Source organism: Schistocerca americana, chromosome 4 (genome assembly GCF_021461395.2).
Source record: "Schistocerca americana isolate TAMUIC-IGC-003095 chromosome 4, iqSchAmer2.1, whole genome shotgun sequence".
In the NCBI taxonomy this organism is placed as follows: domain Eukaryota; kingdom Metazoa; phylum Arthropoda; class Insecta; order Orthoptera; family Acrididae; genus Schistocerca; species Schistocerca americana.
Window position 1 is genome coordinate 634,721,217 of NC_060122.1, and position 22,555 is coordinate 634,743,771.

At 38.5% G+C, this 22,555-nt stretch overlaps 1 protein-coding gene across 3 annotated transcripts in view; it reads right to left on the reverse strand.

The window, feature by feature from the left end:
• LOC124614071 overlaps positions 1-22,555 on the reverse strand; it is a 228,608-nt gene that overhangs the window by 43,420 nt on the left and 162,633 nt on the right. For all 3 annotated transcript variants that reach the window (XM_047142907.1, XM_047142908.1, XM_047142909.1), the window contains exons 18-20: positions 21,040-21,144; positions 16,981-17,085; positions 436-643 (exon numbers count right to left, since the gene is read on the reverse strand). In XM_047142907.1, coding sequence (XP_046998863.1) covers positions 436-643; positions 16,981-17,085; positions 21,040-21,144 — 418 coding nt within the window. The remainder of the gene's footprint in view (positions 1-435; positions 644-16,980; positions 17,086-21,039; positions 21,145-22,555) is intronic.

Here is a 22,555-nt window from a genome sequence, read left to right on the forward strand (position 1 = left end):
TGTAAAGTTTCTCCAAGTGGTGTCTCAGGAAATAAAAGTGCAGTGACATAACCTACTAACATGGCTCAAAACTAATGTAACAATGGATTCAATAATTAGATGACTGATAACCTAAAGTAGCTGATGTCAATCAGAATTCGTGATTCCGTTAAAAAAAAAAGAGGGAGAGAGGGGGGGGGGGGGGGGGAGAGAGAGAGAGAGAGAGAGAGAGAGAGAGAGAGAGAGAGAGAGAGAGAGAGAGAGAGAGAACAGCAGCCTAGTTGCAGTTTGACTCTGCATATTATGTATCTATGACAAATTTATTTATATCTGCACTCTCTCTTAAAATACATACATAAAATGGCTGCATATAATAAAAACAGAGTTTTATGCTGTGATTTAATTATAATAGTATTGCATTTCAAAAAAGGTATTATTAACAATTGTAGCTCTCACCTGAAAGATCAGCAAATTGTGTGACACCATATTTTCCTGTTCCTTGCTCTGTTCTCTGCAAATGTTCAATCTTCATCATATTTGCTTTAAATATATGGAACCTTTTCTGCATTTCTTCATCACTATTGTATGTTTTGTTATATTTAGACATGAAATCTGTGAAGAGCCCGAGGAGAACACCACTGTTTCCAAGTTTATATTGGCCATTCTGCAAAAGCAAAGAAACAAATATTCAGCTGTTCAGAAGTAAACCATTTAAAACAGCTGAACAGTCAACTGAAAAATGTTTTCACAAGTGGTTATGCAGGGAACGAGGTAAAATGTTGATAAAAACAAAGAAGCAAGAGGAAGAAAAAATATATTTCACAATGGCAGATGATTCATTACGCAAATGAAGCTTCTGTTCAGTTTGATAACCAACCGTGTGTAGGCACTTCCGTAGTCTTACCAATTCTCAGCACAACAAATATCAACTGCAATCTATAAATGTGAAGAAAAAGGACAGAGTTTTATTGACAACTAACATGATTATCTGCCTCTTGTAGAGCTCATTTCAAGTATGTCCATGTGGTACAATGTGATATGTAGGAATTGAACAGTGTTATTAAATGATTAAATATAAGGGGTACCGATGACAGTGGAAGGTACACAGTAGATTGGTAGCTTGGAGATATGTGATACTGTAATACGCTGTGTACCTTTGTAGTTCAGTCCACATAAAAGGAAAGATAGCAGAACTGGTCATTTACCATATCTTGATTGTTCAGATGAAAAGAATTTTGAACTCTGTAATGAACTAATTGGCTGGCATTGCAAATAACACTACAGTGTAAATCTGCTTTAAAAAGAAATTCAGGAGCTTCATAACAATTTTCATTGAAGTATGGGTTCTCAATAAAGTGACATTAATGAAAATTATGAAATAATTTCAACAATACACACTTCATTTTCATCAACTCTGAAGTCTTAAGAAAGACTATAAGAGTGATGAAACACAGTTCATATATAATGGACAGATAGTTTATCATCCCAGTTCTAACAGATTCAGTTGAGGACCATATGAAACACAGTTTCTCAGGATGACCACCAAGTGAGACATACGTGTATTTGTCTTCTACTGTACATCTATACCAATACACAAACTACACAAGACACTGTACAGTGCAGGGCAGATAATACACTTTGTACCACTTTTAATCTTTCTCTTTCCTTTCCAGTCACAAATTGAGTGAAGAAACAATGAATGCTTGTAGGCCTCATCATGAGCCCTAATTCACATATATTTCATATATTTTGTCCTTGTTGTTGTTGTGGTCTTCAGCCCTGAGACTGGTTTGATGCAGCTCTCCATGCTACTCTATCCTGTGCAAGCTACTTCATCTCCCAGTACCTACTGGAGCCTACATCCTTCTGAATCTGCTTAGTGTATTCATCTCTTGGTCTCACTCTTCGATTTTTACCCTTCATGCTGCCCTCCAGTACTAAATTGGTGATCCCTTGATGCCTCAGAATATGCCCTACCAACAGATCCCTCCTTCTAGTCAAGTTGTGCCACAAATTTCTCTTCTCTCCAATTCTATTCAATACCTCCTCATTAGTTATGTGATCTACCCATCTAATATTCAGCAACATTCTGTAGCACCACATTTTGAAAGCTTCTATTCTCTTCTTGTCCAAACTATTTATCGTCCATGTTTCACTTCGATACATGGCTACACTCCATACAAATACTTTCAGAAACGACTTCCTGACACTTAAATCTATACTCGATGTTAACAAATTTATCCTCTTCAGAAACGCTTTCCTTGCCATTGCCAGTCTACATTTTATATCCTCTCTACTTCGACCATCATCAGTCATTTTGCTCCCCAAATAGCAATACTCATTTACTACTTTAAGTATCTCATTTCCTAATCTAATTACTGCAGCATTACCCGATTTAATTCGACTACATTCCATTATTCTCATTTTGCTTTTTTTTATGTTCATCTTATATCCTCCTTTCATTACACTGTCCATTCTGTTCAACTGCTCTTCCAAGTTTTTTGCTGTCTCTGACAGAATTACAATGTCATCGGCGAACCTCAAAGTTTTTATTTCTTCTCCATGGATTTTAATTCCTACTCCAAATTTTTCTTTTGTTTCCTTTACTGCATGCTCAATATACAGATTGAATAACATCGGGGAGAGGCTACAACCCTGTCTCACTCCCTTCCCAACCACTGCTTCCCTTTTATGTCCCTCGACTCTTATAATTGCCATCTGGTTAATGTACAAATTGTAAATAGCTTTTCACTCCCTGTATTTTACCCCTGCCACCTTCAGAATTTGGAAGAGAGTATTCCAGTCAACATTGTCAAATGCTTTCTCTAAGTCTAAAAATGCTAGAAACGTAGGTTTGCCTTTCGTTAATCTATTTTCTAAGATAAGTTGTAGGGTCAGCACTGCCTCACATGTACCAACTTTTCTACGGAATTCAAACTGATCTTCCCTGAGGTCGGCTTCTATCAGTTTTTCCATTCGTCTGTAAAGAATTCATATTAGTAATATGCAGCAGTGGCTTATTAAACTGATAGTTCGGTAATTTTCACATCTGTCAACACCTGCTTTTTGTGGGATTGGAATTATTATATTCTTCTTGGAGTCTGAGGGTATTTCGCCTGTCTCATACATCCTGCTCACCAGATGGTAGAGTTTTTTCAGGCCTGCCCCTCCCAAGGCTGTCAGTAGTTCTAATGGAATGTTGTCTACCCCTGGGGTCTTGTTTCAACTTAGGACTTTCAGTGCTCTGTCAAACTCTTCACGCAGTATCATATCTCCTATTTCATCTTCACCTACATCGTCTTTCATTTCCATAATATTGTCCTCAAGAACATCGCCCCTGTATAGACCCTCTATATACTCCTTCCAAATTTCTGGTTTCCCTTCTTTGCTTAGAACTGGGTTTCCATCTGAGCTCTTGATATTCATGCAAGTGGTTCTCATTTCTCCAGAGCTCTCTTTAATTTTCCTGTAGGCGGTATCTATCTTACCCCTAGTGAGATAACCCTCTACATCCTTACATTTGTCCTCTAGCCATCCCTGTTTAGCCATTTTGCACTTCCTGTCGATCTCATTTTTGAGACGTTTGTATTCCTTGTTGCTTGCTTCATTTACTGCATTTTTATATTTTCTCCTTTCATCAATTAAATTCAGTATTTCCTCTGTCACCCAAGGATTTCTACTATCCCTCGTCTTTTTACTGTATTTCTTTCCCCCATTCCTGTTAATCGTTCCCTTATGCTCTCCCTGAAACTCTGTACAAACTCTGGTTCTTTCAGTTTATCCAGGTCCCATCTCCTTAAATTCCCACCTTTTTGCAGTTTCTTTAGTTTTAATCTACAGTTCATAACCAATAGATTGTGGTCAGAGTCCACATCTGCCCCTGGAAATGTCTTACAATTTAAAACCTGGTTCCTGAATCTCTGTCTTACCATTATATAATCTACCTGAAACCTGTCAGCATCTCCAGGCTTCTTCGGTGTATACAACCTTCTCTTATGATTCCTGAACCCAGTGTTAGCTATGATTAAGTTGTGCTCTGTGCAAAATTCTACCAGGCGGCTTTCTCTTTCATTCCTTCCCCCCAATGCATATTCACCTACTACGTTTCCTTCTCTCCCTTTTCCTACTACCGAATTCCAGTCACCCATTACTATTAAATTTTCGTCTCCCTTCACTACCTGAATAATTTCTTTTATCTCGTCATACATTTCATCTATTTCTTCATCATCTGCAGAGCTAGTTGGCATATAAACTTGTACTACTGTGGTAGGCGTGGGCTTCATATCTATCTTGGCCACAATAATGCATTCACTATGCTGTTTGTAGTAGCTTACCCTCATTTCTGTTTTCCTATTTATTATTACACCTACTCCTGCACTACCCTATTTGATTTTGTATTTATAGCCCTGTATTCACCTGACCAAAATCTTGTTCCTCTTGCTACCGAACTTCACTAATTCCCACTATATCTAACTTTAACCTATCCATTTCCCTTTCTAAATTTTCTAACTTAACTGCCCGACTAAGGGATCGGGCATTCCACGCTCCGATCCGTAGAACACCAGTTTTCTTTCTCCTGATAATGACGTCCTCTTGAGTAACCCCCATCCAGAGATCCGAATGGGGGACTATTTTACCTCCGGAATATTTTACCCAAGAGGACGCCATCATCAATTAAACCATACAGTAAAGCTACATGCCCTCAGGAAAAATTACAGCTGTAGTTTCCCGTTGCTTTCAGCCGTTCACAGTACCAGCACAGCAAGGCCGTTTGGTTAATGTTATAAGGCCAGATCAGTCACCCAGACTGTTGCCCCTGCAACTACTGAAAAGGCTGCTGCCCTTCTTCAGGAACTACACGTTTTTCTGGCCTCTCACCAGATATCCCTCCGTTGTGGTTGCACCTAAGGTACGGCTATCTGTATCGCTGAGGCACGCAAGCCTCCCCACCAGCAGCAAGGTCCATGGTTCATGGGGTGAGATGTCCCTATGTAAGATGAACATGAGGGGGAGGGGGGGAGGGCAGTAAAATAATTCTGCAGTCTGTTGTAAATGCTGCTGCTATAAACTTTTCAATAATGTTCCCTGAAAAGTTCCTCTTCTTCCCTCCAAAGATTCCCATATTAAGGTCATAGAATCTTTCTGTAATACTTCCATACATACCAAACTGACTAATAAATTTAGCTGCTTGCCCTGAATTAGTTTGGCACACGCTGAGCGAAGAAAAATTGTCGAGCCAGTTGAGGATCGAACTTGGGACACCGAGATCTATAGACAGCGATACTAACTACTATAACCCAAGCTGTGGACATTTCATAATGTTGTGCCTATATATCTTAATCAACATGTGTGATTAAAAACAACATATAATAACACTGTATTTGAACATTACAAGAATTCTTCCCCTACTCATCCATATTAGATTCCATTCATACCTATTTAAAGGAAGTTGCAATTCATTGGACCTAACAGAAATTCTGTTCATCATTCTTAAACTTCCGAAAGTCACTCAACAATGACACATTTCACCCGTACACAACAGCTCAGATAGAAGTTATTTTGCACTTCAGAATAAATTTTGTAGCACTCACATGTATGAGCACAAATTCTTGTCACACAGATCAAGATCTGATATTCTGCAGAATGTTTTAGGAATTGTTGCATGTTATTTGAATTTCTACCACCACAACCAAAGTATAATATTCTGCTCTATATAAGATGACATTTTTGATAATTTAAAGTTAATAACATTGTTTCATTTAAACCTAGGTAACATGTAAGAAATTCTACAGTCATATTATCTCTAAATTTGACAGACAAACAGAGAAGAGTTTAAGTATACTAACTGCTTTTTGTCTACACACACCTGACACTAGTGAACATGCACTTGTAATAAACTTTGTATAAAACCGTGTATTATCATTCGTATTGTGAATCTTGTAGGAAATGGTTTCACTAGGCAGAGCGCAGTAGGGAGATCACTGGGGAAGACAGAATGAAATCATCTCCTGAAACTGCAGAACAGAGCACCGCATTTTTCAAAATGTTCCTGCTGGGCACTATCAATGGCACAGGAAAGTCAAGTGCTGACCATGCATCTACCAATTGCTATTACAGTTTGGGCTACTGATATGCTGGTTCCATTTTGCTGAGCACTGCTGTTGGATGTTCATTGGTGTTGCGCTGACAGTGATTGAGCTGAATGTCATCTCCGAGACGAGCGAGGGCAGAATCATGCAGCAGAAGCAAAATACATTTCCCATAATACATGGAAGAGAGCTATTTTAACAGTCCTCAGAAGTGATTCTTTAATTTCTATAAAGAAAAATGCACTGACCACAATGTAAAAGTGATGTACAAAAAATTTCTTTCTGAATTTGGATGCTGTTTTCGCAGGAGCTTACATGATTCGTGCAATACTTGACACACAGAGTCATTATGGGTAATGAATTTAGTACATCAGAAACAATAAGTCACAGGAAACATAGTTCCAGAAGCACACAAAAAAATTCTTGGGAAAAAATAATACTCGGCTCAATAAAAAATTATCATCAGTAAAGAATTAGTTGAAATTCCTGGAGTAGAACTGTAGCCTCTAAAACACACGCAAAAACTGGCTTCGACATACTAGCAAACATTCATGAACAAGGTGCAATGCACTGAAAAGTCAAAAACTGGATAGATTTAGAAAGATAATCCTTCCATTCAAGATGGCCGCCAAGTGAGATCACAGGTATTATCTTCATCTGCTAAAAGAACTTATTTAAGAGGAAGTAGTGTGAAATTTAAACTTTCTTTGTTTTGTATACTTGCTGTAGTGTCCATTCTTGTCGTTGTTGTTGTGGTCTTCAGTCCTGAGACTGGTTTGATGCAGCTCTCCATGCTACTCTATCCTGTGCAAGCTACTTCATCTCCCAGTACCTACTGGAGCCTACATCCTTCTGAATCTGCATAGTGTATTCATCTCTTGGTCTCCCTCTACGATTTTTACCCTCCACGCTGCCCTCCAATGCTAAATTTGTGATCCCTTGATGCCTCAGAACATGTCCTACCAACCAATCCCTTCTACTCAAGTTGTGCCACAAACTTCTCTTCTCCCCAATCCTATTCAATACCTCCTCATTAGTTATATGACTTCCTGACACTTAAATCTATACTCGATGTTAACAAATTTGTCTTCTTCAGAAATGCTTTCCTTGCCATTGCCAGTCTACATTTGATATCCTCTCTACTTCGACCCTCATCAGTTATTTTGCTCCCCAAATAGCAAAACTCCTTTACTACTTTAAGTGTCTCATTTCATAATCTAATTCCCTCAGCATCACCCGACTTAATTCGACTACATTCCATTATCCTCGTTTTGCTTTTGTTGATGTTCATCTTATACCCTCCTCTCATGACACTGTCCATTCCATTCAACTGCTCTTCCAAGTCCTTTGCTGTCTCTGACAGAATTACAATGTCATCGGCGAACCTCAAAGTTTTTATTTCTTCTCCATGGATTCTAATACCTACTCCGGATTTTTCTTTTGTTTCCTTCACTGCTTGCTCAATATACAGATTGAATAACATCGGGGATAGGCTACAACCCTGTCTCACTCCCTTCCCAACCACTGCTTCTCTTTCATACCCCTCGACTCTTATAACTGCCATCTGGTTTCTTTACAAATTGTAAATAGCCTTTCACTCCCTGTATTTTACCCCTGCCACCTTCAGAATTTGAAAGAGAGTATTCCAATCAAGATTGTCAAAAGCTTTCTCTAAGTCCCATTCTTGTCACACAACTGAATATTAGCGTCCCAGAAGAGCTTGTTCTTGAAAAAACTTAATGTTATCTGAAGTCCCGATAATCGTGGCATAACCCGAAATTTTGCATGACATAAACACAAAAAAATTCTATTCAAGTTTTCTTGATAAAGCAAAATTCATTAAAAAGACAGCTACTAGTTTCAACAGTGTCTGTTGTCACAATAAATGTGTAATTAATGTTTCTAAATTGTATTTAAATAAATCATTTCATATTGTTTGCTAGTTAGAATCTAGGCCTAAATTTTCCGAGTTATAAACATTTAAAAACCAGAACAAAAATGCTTGAAAATGTAAATTCTCTAAAAGCAAAGTAATTACTAATTCATTCTTCTGTCATTGTATAAGCACAAAAACAACAACTGCACATAAACCTTTGCATCGTTTTTTGTTTACACACAGACAGTTTCGCGTCCTTGACAAACTTAAAACATTCTTTAAACTTAATTATTCTTTCAAAACTGACCACGAGTGAGAAATGTGGGAGCTGTTATAGAGTAGTGAGTAGAGGGATTTGTTGCCAAACTTGTAGGAAATATTTTCACTGTGGGAGGAGGGGGGGGGGGGGGGGGGGGGGAGATGCAGTGGGGAGTATTTTGGGAGAACAAAAGAGGCTCTCTCCTGGAACTGCAGAGTATGCAGTAGGAGCATTCTGATTGGGGAACAGGAAAGGAAAACCTGTGCCCTTCAGGCGTAGTTGGAGGAAGCAAGGAAGGAATTAATAAGGAACAAGAGACATAGGGTGGAGGAGGGTGGTTGAGAACTGGCAGCTGGTAGGAGGATAAGAAGAAAGAGATCGCAATCTGACGGTTCTGTCATCAACACCAAGAACAGGTATCTACCACTGCCAGAGTTAAGTGGAGAAGAGCCTCAGGTAGAACGAGGAGCAGGAAATGTACGGCACACTTCAACTGAGGCCAAGAAGCCTAGGAATCTACAAAGTGTTAGGAAGAAGAAAGTGCTGCTGCTAGGTAGTAGACATGGGTGAGGAGTAGGCCCTCAGTTACAGGAAACTTTAGGGGCAGCATACCAGGCCACCAGTATCTTCAAGCCAAATGCAGGGCTAAGTCATGTGATAGAGGACCTTGGGTCTTTATGTAAGGACTTGACAAAAGAGGACCATGTAGTGATAGTTGGTGGGGCAGGAAGCAGTTTGGACAGGGATGGAGCATGTGATGTAGATGGCGACTTGGACAAGACAGCTCCCCCAACTCATGGCATCAACATAAACTTTGTTGAGCTGCTCCGGCGTCATGATCAACCACACCTTGATGGTGCTGTGAAGCGAATCAATGTGGGGTTAGGGATGGCTCTGAGGGCAGCCAACTTTGCTCATGCTTTTCTGGTGCCCGTCGGGACTATCAACAGGTGGGGTTTCACTAGGCATGGCTTACACCTAAACAGGACTGGGTAGGGAAGATTGGAACAGCTGATTCTTGAAAGTATAGAGAGTGGATCTCGGGGCCACACATGGTCAAGTACCTGTTGTTATGGGTATGAAAAGTAAGTCTTTTTTAAAATAAAATCCAGACAACAGGTTCCCCTACCTAAAGAGTATCTCCAGCAGTTTAAAAAATACTGAAACAATCGCTCCCAAGACAGATTTTAATACTTCAAGTATCGCACATACCAGTGTCACAAAGAAAAACAAACCATTGGCAAGAGAAACATGGGACATTTCATAGACTTAACAATCCTCCATCAAAACATGAAATCAATAAAAAAAATACAACTATTGGAAGTTGTGCTCCAATATTTGAACTGCACAGTAGTTTGTGTTACTGAGCACTGGTGTAGAGACACAGAAATCCAACATGTAGTATTATCATAGTGTGAAAGGGCAAACTCTTAATGCAGAACTGCTTCAAGAGGTGGAGGATCCTGCATTTATATCAGAAAAGGAACACAGTTCAAATCAAGACAGGACCTCAGTACAGAAAGTGAAGACAAACACTTTGAAATATCAGCTATCGAATTAACAGGGCTTGATAGCCCCAGGAAATTAACCATTTTGTGTGTGTATAGATCTCCCATTGGTAGTGTGGACATTTTTTTCCCCATAAATTAACAGAAGTTCTAGATAAGTCTTGAGTAGAAAGATCAACATAATTCTGTGTGGAGACATTAACATCAACACTAATATCACAAATGAATCCAGCAGCACCCTCATCAATATCCTTCAAAGTTCTGGCATGTCCCTATTGGTCAATAGTGCAACAAGGGTTACTACAATGACTGCATCAGTAATTGACCATGTGGCCACAAATCTTGGCAGGGAAAAATTTGATGTAGCTGTAAAAGATCTTGAACTATCAGACAATCTCTGTCAAATAACAACAGTAAAATCAAGCATTGAATCATTCTCTAAACTACAAGCCAACAAACGACATTTATTTATTTATTTATTTATTTATTTATTGTTCCGCGGGACCACATTTAGGAGACGTCTCCATGGTCATGGAACGAGTCAATACATGAAATTATAACACGATTGTAGAAACAGATAAAATGAAATATAAGAAACATATTCAGGCGACAAGCCGTTAGTTTAAATAAAGAAAATCAAGAATGTAACACTGGAATTTGCTTAATTTTTTAGCTCTTCCAGGAGCTCCTCGACAGAATAGAAGGAGTGAGCCATGAGGAAACTCTTCAGTTTAGACTTAAAAGTGTTTGGGCTACTGCTAAGATTTTTGAGTTCTTGTGGTAGCTTATTGAAAATGGATGCAGCAGAATACTGCACTCCTTTCTGCACAAGAGTCAAGGAAGTGCATTCCACATGCAGATTTGATTTCTGCCTAGTATTAACTGAGTGAAAGCTGCTAACTCTTGGGAATAAGCTAATATTGCTAACAACAAACGACATTACAGAAAATACATACTGTGAGGGCAATGTCAAAATTCCCAGACTATTGAATAGGGGTCGACAAGAGGTTTTCGAACTTACACCATACATAGCTCGAACAGCCCGTTTTTGAGCCAAAAATACCCTTTTTGAATCAGAAGAATTACCCCAAAAATAATACCATATGACATAAGCGTATGAAAATATGCAAAGTATACTACTTTTCGTGTTGAAATGTCACTTATTTCAGATACTGTTCTAATGGTAAATAAAGCGGCATTTAGTTTCTGAACAAGATCCTGAACATGGGCTTTCCACAACAGCTTACTATCTATCCGTACGCCTAGGAACTTGAACTGTTCCGTCTCGCTTATAACATGCCCATTCTGTCTGATTAAAATGTCAGTTCTTGTTGAATTGTGGGTTAGAAACTGTAAAAACTGAGTCTTACTGTGATTTAGCATCAAATTATTTTCCACAAGCCACGAACTTATATCATGAACTACATTATTTGATAATGTTTCAATATTACACACAAGATCCTTCACTACCAAGGTGGTGTCATCAGCAAACAGAAATATATTTGAATCACCTGTAATATTAGAAGGCATATCATTTACATAAATAAGAAACAGCAGTGGCCCCAGCACCGACCCTTGGGGAACGCCCCATTTAACAGTGCCCCATTGGGACTGAACATCATTACCACTCTCAATATTGCGGAGGATTACCTTTTGCTTTCTGTTCTTAAAGTAGGAGGCGAACCAATTGTAAGCTACTCCCCTTACTCCATAATGTTCCAACTTCTGCAGTAATATTTTGTGGTCAACACAGTCAAAAGCCTTCGTTAAATCAAAGAAAACACCTAACGTTCGCAACCTTTTATTTAATCCATCCAAAACCTCACAGAGAAAAAGAGACTATAGCATTTTCAGTTGTTAAGCCATTTCTAAAACCAAACTGTAACATTGCATCAGTTCCATTAATCTCACTGTAGTGGTGTGTACTGTTAAAAGATTCAATTCCTGTCACTGACTGGAAGATGAGTCACACGTCTGGGCTGCATTATTGTGCAAAATATGTGAATCATTGAGCGACAAGACCTGTAGGTAACATTATGTAAACTAGCATGAATTTGTTAACTTTTGATTACAAACGATAGAAGGAGTAAAGGTATCCTGCCACTGTAAACTGAGATGTTGAGCCATCAGTAGGCACACCTGACATGAAACCTCACCCAGTGGAGCAGTAGCACCAGGACAATGTAGATGGCTGGGGAAAATGTACACACACAGATGTATGTATATTTTGTATTATCTCTGAAGGAGAATGTTATGCAAAAGCTCAGCAATATTTTTTAGTTTGGCTTATACACCTGTTCACTGCTCACACCTGAGCTATATGACGAGTGGTGTAAGGGTACAGATATCAATCCTGTCCCAGACAGATCGAATCTACTCTTACGCATCTCTGATTCAGCAAGTTAGCATTGCTGACAGGTAAGCCCCTTCATAATATAACGGTGCAGCAAGTTGGTTTAACAAAAAAAGAGCAGCAATTTACAGTGGTTTCTTTACTATTTGCAGTGTTGTTATTCCAACTATGATTTTAATCATCATATTAACTTTTGATTATACTTAATGTCAAATTTAAATTGTATTAATTTTCATATTTATATTATATTAATTATGTGCAAATGAATAATCAACTAACTTACATGTAAGTTGTTTATATTTTCTCTTATTCACAACGAGCCCATTTCAGCAACTTACCATCATCAGGTGCTCTGTAAATACATAGATAAACGATGGTCTTAATATAATGGTTTTGTAACAATGATCTGAAAATTTATAATATATCATTAGGTGATTTACCATACACCTAACATCGTTGCTGTCGTGTCCTGTCTGTTATGGAATTATTACTGTCTCCCAGGTGTACAGTTGAGGTGTATGTCAGATGTTGCTTGCTTTCCATATATGTTACTTTTCTAACAGCTTGGATGACACTGAGTCAGCAATGTTACATGTTTACATAGTTACTATTATAAACAGTTTATGTGAGAAATTCAGTTGTTTATTATTATAGGATTCTTTCTAATTATGTTTTTGACTAAAGTTAGTTTTAGTTTTATTTGACATTGTTTTGTTAGTTTCGTGTTCTATGGTGAATTTCATTTTGGGGTGTAATTGATTCAGTGCGTTATGTATATAATCTACGTCAGTTAAGTTATTGGATAAAGGATTAAAGTATACTATCAAACCTAGATTTCACAATAGTGTACAAAAACAACTAATAGCATCTGCAAAAATAACGCTAGACTTAGCAATCTTACCCATAAAACAGCAGAATGAAATTACTACCAAAATCAGGAAAAGCTATAATACCTATTCAACAACAGAAAACTACGTCGAATTAATGCAAAATTAACGAATAACAATTTCCTGGCAATTAAATCAAATAAAGGCAATAGTCTAGTTATCATCGACAAAAGTGACTACTTACAAAAAGATAACGATTTCTTTGGTAGCAATGGTATCACACAAATCAATAGAAACCCCACAAACAAATTTGCAGCCCAAACCAAGAAAACCGTAAAAGCATGTCATACAATACTTACAGAATATGAAAAAATATATGATAAGGAATTCTAGAACTTTAGTCAATAAAATCAAGGACATAAACAATACCCCCCAAATGCAAGATTTAGATCTTTCGACATTACTAACTTACACACCAACATCCCAATCCAGAAAGCAAGAGATATCATAGAACAAAACCTACTCAAGTACAGAAATTTTGCAACTAACAAAACTTGTCTTACAACAAAATTACTTAGAGTTTGTTAATAAAATATATACACAAAAAGATGGAGTCGTAATGGGATGTAGTATTGCTGAAACCATAGCTGATATAATCCTTAACAGCTTGGAAGAAATTTTTTTCGAAACAAAAAACACAACTAATCAAAAAATCTTATACTATTACAGATATGTAGAAGACACTTTAATGCTTATAGAAGGTAACTTAACTGACACAGACGATACACACAGAGCACTGAATCAATAACATCTCAAAATGAAATTCACCATAGAACACGAAACTAACAAAACAATTAACTTCCTTGACCTAACTATTAAGAACACTAACAATAAACATTGCTGCAAAATTTACAGAAAGCCTACCACAACAGACTGTATTATCCATGCACACTCATGGCATCCAAAAGCCCACAAACTCGCATTCTTCCACACAATGCTGAACAGATTAATAAATTTACCGCTAGAAGACAAAGCAATTCAAAGGGCAATAAAAATCTTAGAATACATAGCCCAGCAAAATGATTATGATCCCAAAATTGTAACACAATTATACCACAATAAAACACAACCTGAAAGACACAATATACAGAAAGAAATAACACTAAACTTGCACACAAAGAAAAAGAAGGAAACAAAATACCAGTATGTAACCACGACCTATCTAGGAAACATTTCGAACAAAATCAACAAATTATTCAACAAAACCAACATCGCATCTGCATTTCAAAACACACACAGCCTCAGACACGAAGGCAGCTCGAAAATTCCCATACACAACAATCCCGGCATTTACAAAATTTTCTTCTAATATGTCACAAATTCTATATAGTGCAAATTGGTAGAAACTTCAAAATCAGATATAAAGAGCACACATGAGAAAGTGAAAACAACCCATCCAAATTTTTTCAACATTTACAAGCAGAGAAACACTATGTAAAACCCATAAACAAAGCATTAGAAAACCTCCATATTATGCAAAAGGGAACGTTGATGAACATCCTTGAGGAAATAGAGATATACGAGGAGCGGCTAGAAAAAAACCGCACTGATGCTGGAAAAAACATTTATTTACAATTATTTACAATTTCATGTTATCTCCTTCAATGTACTCTCCTCCTCGGTCTCTACACCGCTCCATACGAATTTTCCACTGTTCATAGCAATGCTGCAGATCATTTTCGGTAAGTCCATACATTACTTCCGTCGCTTTTTCTTTTACTGCTTCAACAGTCTCAAATCTAGTTCCTTTCAAAGCTGACTTGACTTTAGGGAAAAGAAAAAAGTCACAGGGGGCCAAATCAGGTGAGTAGGGTGGATGATCTAAGATGGGAATGTTGTGTTTTGCCAAAAACGTCTTCACTGACAATGCACTGTGAGCTGGGGCATTGTCTTGGTGAAGGATCCATGACTTTTTTCTCCACAAATCATTCCGTTTTCTCCGTACTCGCTCACGTAGGGTAGCCAGGATGCTAATGTAGTAATGCTGATTCACTGTTTGTCCCTCTGGTACCCAATCAATGTGCACAATCCCTTTGATGTCAAAAAAAACAATCATCATTGCCTTGAATTTCGATTTTGACATTCGTGCTCTTTTTTGTCGTGGAGAACCAGGAGTTTTCCAATGCATCGATTGGCGTTTAGTTTCGGGATCGTAAGTAAAAAACCACGATTCAGCGCAAGTAATAACATTTTGTAAGAAGGTGGGATCACTTTCAATGTTTTCCAGGATGTCAGAACAAATCATTCTTCGGCGTTCCTTCTGTTCAATTGTGAGACACTTTGGAACCATTTTTGAACACACTTTGTTCATGTTGAAACTTTCATGAAGAATCTGCCTAACACTTTCCTTGTCAACTCCTGTTAACTCAGACACTGCTCTGATTGTTAAACGGCGATCTTGTCGAACAAGTTTACCGATTTTTTCAATGTTTGCATCAGTTTTTGCTGACAATGGTCTGCCAGTGCGAGTGTCATCACTGGTGTCTTCGCGGCCATCTTTAACTCGTTTAAACCACTCAAACACTTGTGTTTGCGATAAACAATCATCACTGTACACTTGTTGTAACATTACAAACGTTTCACTTGCAGATTTTCCTAGTTTGAAACAAAATTTGATGTTAACACGCTGTTCTTTCTGTACACTCAACATTTTCCGACGCACAGACAAAATGTCAACTACTTAAAACAGACGCCACGGACAGACTGAGTGCAGGAGGCAGATGAAACTCGAGCAGTAGGCGGAGCGAGAGTCACGTGACAGGCCACGCGACTTTCAGCCTTATTGCATTCGTTTTATTGTTTCACCAGTACTAGTCCGGTTTTTTTCTAGCCACACCTCGTATTCACATGCATACAGCAGCTCAACAAATTTACTGAACAAACAAACCGACCTAAAGTGCAAAAAGTATACAGAAAGCTTTATTCACATTATAAATTGGGAAAACGGGTAAAATAATAAAATCAGTGACTCTAAACAACACATATCCATAGTAACAGCAATAACAACACGAGCAGTATAAAACAGAGACAGAACACCAATATAAATCATAGACAACATTTATTATGAAAAAATTAAAAATGTAAAATAAAGATGTCAAATAAAACTAAAACTAACTTTAGGTAAAAACATAATTAGAAAGAGACCTATATCAAAAAATAATAATAATAAACAACTGAATTTCACACATCAATTTTTTATTATGGTAACTATGTATACATGTAACATTGCTGACCCAGTGTCATCCAAGCTGCCATAAAAGTAGCATATATGGAAAGCAAGTAACATCCGACGTACATCTCAACTGTACACGTGGGAGTAAGTAATAATTCCATAACAGCCAGGACATGACAGCGATGATGTTACATGTAAGGTGAAACACATAATGACATATTATAAATTATCAGACCATAGTTACAAAACCATTATATTAAGACCATTGCTTACCTATGTATTTACAAAGCACCTTACAATGGCAATTTGCCAAAATGGGCTAATTGTGAATGAGATAAAATATAAACAACTTACATAGCTGTCTATTACTGACAAATAATATTGTTATTAAAAGACGTATTTTGCACTGCGAGCCCCAAAGAACAAAAGTAACTTACACTACTTAATCGAGAAACTGGAGGTAGAATGTTTGTCAATTTTACACCTCTGCATTTATGGTCGAATTTGAAATAACATTTACTTACCAAATATAATTACCCAACTAATTACTTTTTTTGTGTGGAAATAATGTATTTTGGTAATCTGAGGTTAAAAAAGTGTGGTCAAAAGCTGCAGGAAAGCATTCTGTTCAAAGCAAATTCTACATTATTTACAAGTATGAATAAGTATGAATGCAACATCAAGTTCCTTAATAATGAATATCCTAAAGATTCGGATATACTTGTTTCCATAAACTAAACTGCCTGATTATTCTTTGAGTTAATTCTTATAACATGAAAACTTATAAAAAGCTATACCAGCAACCACAAATGGTGAAATAGTAATGACTAAAACCAATCACAATTTTCATTACTCACAGTTTGCAGCTGTTCTTGATGTTTGGAGCCACATGACAATTTGGTAACTTTACGGTTTTTGAGCCACATCCTCTCCCACACTTCAACATGACAGACTTCTGTCTCCTACAATATATACTATCATTAAATTACATACATGTATCAAACATCGAACACACAAAAAAATACTGTACAATAGTTTATACAGTTTAGGCAGTCACTAATTGGCCACCAGCAGTGATGTGCCTGTAACAAAGTCAAGAATGTGGAAATGCAAAATCTCATTATCATAGCTTGGAGAGAACACCCCTACAATCAATGAAACCTATGTTTAGGCTAAATATGAACCCAAATGATGTATTGAAGTCTCTTTTTATACAATCTGAGCAATTATACTACAATTCTTACAGTATCATTAGACAAACATGATAGTATTATGAAAAGAATATACTGCTATTCAGCACATAGAGGATGTGTTGAGTCGCAGACAGGCACCACAAAAATACTTTGCATGTGCATGTGCGTGCGCGCACGTGTGTGTGTGTGTGTGTGTGTGTGTGTGTGTGTGTTAACACATGTCACTGTATGCCTGTGTGACTGTTTAGAAGAAAACCTTTTGGCCGAAAGCAGTTTTTTGTTGTGCCTCTGTGCGACTCAACATGGATTTTCCGTTGCTTGACAAACAAGATAATTATACGAAAATGAATTCATAATCATAAAATAACAAATAAATTATGAGGACTACTTACAATAAAAGATCAGTAGTTGATCAATAGATATGCATACAATATGAACACGTTTTTGAAACAGTCATGGCACCTAGTTAACATTCAACATGGCTTTAAACTGATGCACAATATATATTAAGAATCCAGAAACAAGAGGGTAGGAAAGAAAATGAGGAAATATTGTATAATTATGATCACACATGAAATATATGAAGGATATTGGCCCAAGAGAGGTACACTAAAATAGGGCAGACTCGATTTTGAGAATGGACTGTGACATGTACCGTGATAACAACAAAAGAGAGGGGCATAAATTGTAAAGTGGGAAGTAGAGGCCACTGAACACAAAAGAGAGATTAAAAAAAATCGTGCAGACAAACATTCCACTAATGCTGTTACAAATCGCACTGACTACCAGGCCAAAGACCACAGCCAATCATGACTCCTCCACCTATAAACTCTGCCAGAGTGATCCCATCCCAGAAATCCAACAATACCTCAAATCTCTGCTCAAAGTCTTAGGCCTTTCCCAGAATCTCTCCCCTGAATCCATTTTTCTCCTCACCCCCATCACATACTGCACTGTTCCCACCTTCTACATGCTCCCCAAAATGCACAAATCCAACAATCCTGGACGCTCATTGTAGCTGGTTATTGTGCCCGCAATGAAAGAATTTCTGCCCTCAACGAACAGCACTTCCAACTCATTGCCTGTAATCTAGCGTCCCACATCAAAGTTACTAACCACTTCCTCCACCGACCCTCTACCATCCCCACCCCTTTACCTCTTGGATCCCTATTCGTCACTGTTGATGCCACTCTCCTATAACCCAACATCCCTAAATCCCATGGTCTTAGCGTTTTTGAGCACTACTTTTCTCACTGTCCTTCACCTTCAAACGCACTACCTCATTCTTCACACGCCTTACTAACTTTACCACAATTCACAACTACTACTCCTTTGAAGAGAAGATACGCAAACAAATCCATGGCACAGACATAGCCACCCGCATGGAACCCTCCTAGGCCAACTTGTTTATGGGACAGCTAGAGGAGATCTTTCTAGTCTTCTGAAATGCCAAACCCATAGTCTGGTTCAGATTTAGTGATGATACCTTCATGATCTGGGCTCAGGGCCAAGACACCCTACCCTCATTGCTTCACAACCTCAACACCTTCTCTCCCATCTGCTTCATCTGGTCCTCCTAAACCCAGTGTGGCACCTTCCTGGACATTGACCTCCTCCTCTCTGATGGCTCCACCCACACATTTGTCTGCATTAAACCCTCCAACCACTGGCAGTACCTGCATTTCAACAGCTGTCATCCATTCCACACCAAAAAATCCCTCCCATACTGCCTGTGGACGGTTTATCTGCAGTGACGAGAACTCCCTCGCAGAGTACACTGAGAGTCTCACCAGTGCCTTCATAGACAGGTACTATCCCTTAGACCTAGTCTGCAAATAGATCTTCCATGCCATCCCCCCCCACCCCCCCCCCTCAATCCTCCCACCACACCCAAGGACCAGCTACAAAGATGTGCCCCCTTTGTCACCCAACACGTATCACCAATGCCCTGAAATGGACATCCTACCAAAGACCCTTCCCACCCTCCTAAAGTGATGTTCTGTTGCCTAACTAACCTCCACAGGTTACTAATCCATCACTATGTCACTCCCAATACCAACCCCTCGCCACAGGGATCATAATCCTGGGGAAGACCCAGGCGCAAGACCTGCCCAATCCACTCACCCAGACCTTCCTAGTCCCGTCCCATCACAGGCTTATCCTAAGCCATCACAGGCCAGGCTACCTGTTGTCATATACCAGCTCTGCTGCAATAATTGCACAGCTTTGTATATTGGTATGACTACCAACCACTGTACAACAGGATGAATGGCCACTGCCTACCTGTGACCAAGAGCACAATGTGCAACATGCGCTTGATTTCAATGGCTGCTTCACTACCTTAGCCATCTGGATCCTCTCCTCAACACCAACTTTTCTAAACTATGCAGATGGAAGTTATCCTTCCAACACATTCTCTCCTCCCGAAATTATCCGGGCCTCAACCTATGGTTACCTACTGTCCCCACACCCTCTGTCCTGTCACCTCCTCTCTATTCTCATCCCCCCACTCTCTTTCTGTGCAGCCTTCTGCTAACACGCCCACCAGTCTTTCCCCTTCCCTGCTCCCTTTCCCACAGCCTCCCAACACTGCACCTGCTAGCAGTCTTGTCCCTCCACACTCTGCCACACAACACTCTTTTCTGCCCCCACCTGTACTCTGCTATCCCTTCCCATTACCCTTCCCCGACCCCTCCATATTGCTGCTTCTATTCTATGTGACGACTGTATTCCAGTCCGTGCTGCCAGAGATGATGGTCTTGTGTGTATAAGGTATGCTTGCTTGTGTGAACGTGTGTGTGTGTGTGTGTGTGTGTGTGTGTGTGTGTGTGTGTGTGTGTGTGTGTGCGTGTGTGTGTGTGTGTGTGTGTGCGTGTGTGTGTGTGTTTTCCTTTTCTGAAGATGACTTTGGCCAAAAACTAATGTGTGTCTTTTTCTTGTACCTGCCTGCAATTCAAAGTGTCATCTTTACAGTGAGTAGCAATCTATCTTTTCCTTATATTGTTGATATTTCAATTAGGAGCTTCCACTGGTTGAATGTGTATTTTGTTCATAAACAGCTTGATGATCAAGAGCTCAGCTAGGGTTTCAGTATTCTTTATGTACCTGCCAACTGTTCAGTGCCTCTGCCGTATGGTGACCTTTTGCAGCTTCCACTGTTTATGCAATATTGTTATGAACACCACAATTATTAGCATTAAACTACAGCACTCACTATTTATTATTCCACGAGTCTCTCTCCATCCAACAGCTCTCTCTTGGTTCCTGACTGTAACCAGTGTTCTGGAAGTATGATAAAAGACAGAGGACCTCACAATCTCCTGCCACAATTTCATTCTCTCTGTACACTTTTCATTGTCCTATGGGATGCTCTTTCTTGCCCACTTCCCCAAATGTACTCGCCCCCTCCCCACCAACCTGTTCCCACACACCTCTCATTGCTACAGGAAATGCAAAAATGCAACATATGGTCCTGAAAGGTTGAGATTTATTGTTTATCTCTATGTGTATATTAAACATAGAATGCTTCCATTCTTTGTGATATGTAAGGCTCCATACTCCTCCCCCTCTGGCCCTTCCTCCTCACCCAAATGCTCTTCTTCCCTTTCCTATTGCCGCTTTGCCCGAACAGACTAACTAAACTTAGCAGCAGTCATAATTTGTACTGTCTTAAACTCTAGCAGAGTTATCAGAAACATAATACTGCAGATGATGCAAACTTACTGAATTTTCTGACAGCTTGCATTCTTCATCAAGATGTTTCTCTCTCTTTAAGCAGTCTGTATCTGCAATTTCCAAGTCTAAACGATACAGTTTTCCTTCAACGACCTGAAAAAAAAGTGTGGGTCACAACAAAACTTGGAATAACAACAAATGTTTATTTAACGTCACAAAAATGCCTATGAGACAATTCTAAAAGATGGTGTAAGTAAATTTAGCCACAACATCCTAATTCAGATCATAATATGAAAATAATTTCAGCATGAAATTTTACATCAAAACATGTATATTAAAAACATGCTGTTACTAAATTATTTCCCAGGGAGTTATCATCACCTATGTCTCACGAAAGACGGAAAAAAAAACTGAAACCTAACTTTTGCAGTAAGTGTTTACAAAGCAACAATTTTTTTCCCTAGATTAATCTACTTCCAAACCTATATTCTACAACCACCTATCATTATATGATGACAGGTACTTTTAGTACCACTATAATGTACTATCTTCCCTACTCCAACCATGAATGAAATTTACTTTTATAAGATATGACAAACATTATAATATCCGTAATTGATATAAGCAGGCATTCTCTGGACGTTCTGTACATTATGCTGTTCAGCCATATGCACCCATATTGTTCCTTCATGTTTTCTAAGATCATCTACTCACCTCCTAGTAAGTCATGTTGGTCTTTTCTTGTCGTTTGGAATTCTGTAAGGAACTTACTTTGCCAATCTACATCCATTCACTCCATTTCATTTCCATTATATCCATAATAAAGTTTTCCATTCTGGGATGTTCTCTGATCCATTTACTGCTTTTCTTCTCTTTCCTAGCATCTCTCTGCTGCTTACTGAGCAACCACCATTTGAACGGCTTTTGCATTAAAAGCCAATGTTGTCATTTCCAGAAGTAAAAACTAGTAATGCACACAGATTGGGAACTTTTCTTTCTTTTCTCACATACCAAAAAATTAGTTTTGAAGGCTTTTTTACCAAAAGCCATTTTTACTCTTCCATTTATTTCTTCTGCTGTCCACTGAGTTGTATTCAACTGCCTCAGACACAACAGTACAACTGGTTCTGTGGCTTTATTCATAATTTTTACTAATTTCTTGTCATTGTGTTAATTCTGCAGTGTCTGCTTTTCAGGCCTGCTTTGAAATTTTTTCTATTCTGATGAGGCATTCACTGTTGAAAGTTTATCTTCTCTAGAAATAACAGTACAATGGCATCAGCAAAATGAAGGTTTTCGCTCATGTTGCATTTACAAACATTTCTTCTTCATTTTCCCAGTTTAAGGATCTGAAAACTTCCTCTTGTTAGTGCAGAGAATTTATGTCCAGCTTCATCCATCATCACATTTTGGAAATGTTTTCCATCTTCAGTATCCTCATGCTACACATTGTTACTCAATGTATTTTTTAGAAAGCCAAAACTATTTTGTTCACCATACACTGCTTAATCTATTGGAAGATGCTGAACTTGCCTTCTACTTGAATCGTAATAAGTGTTTCACT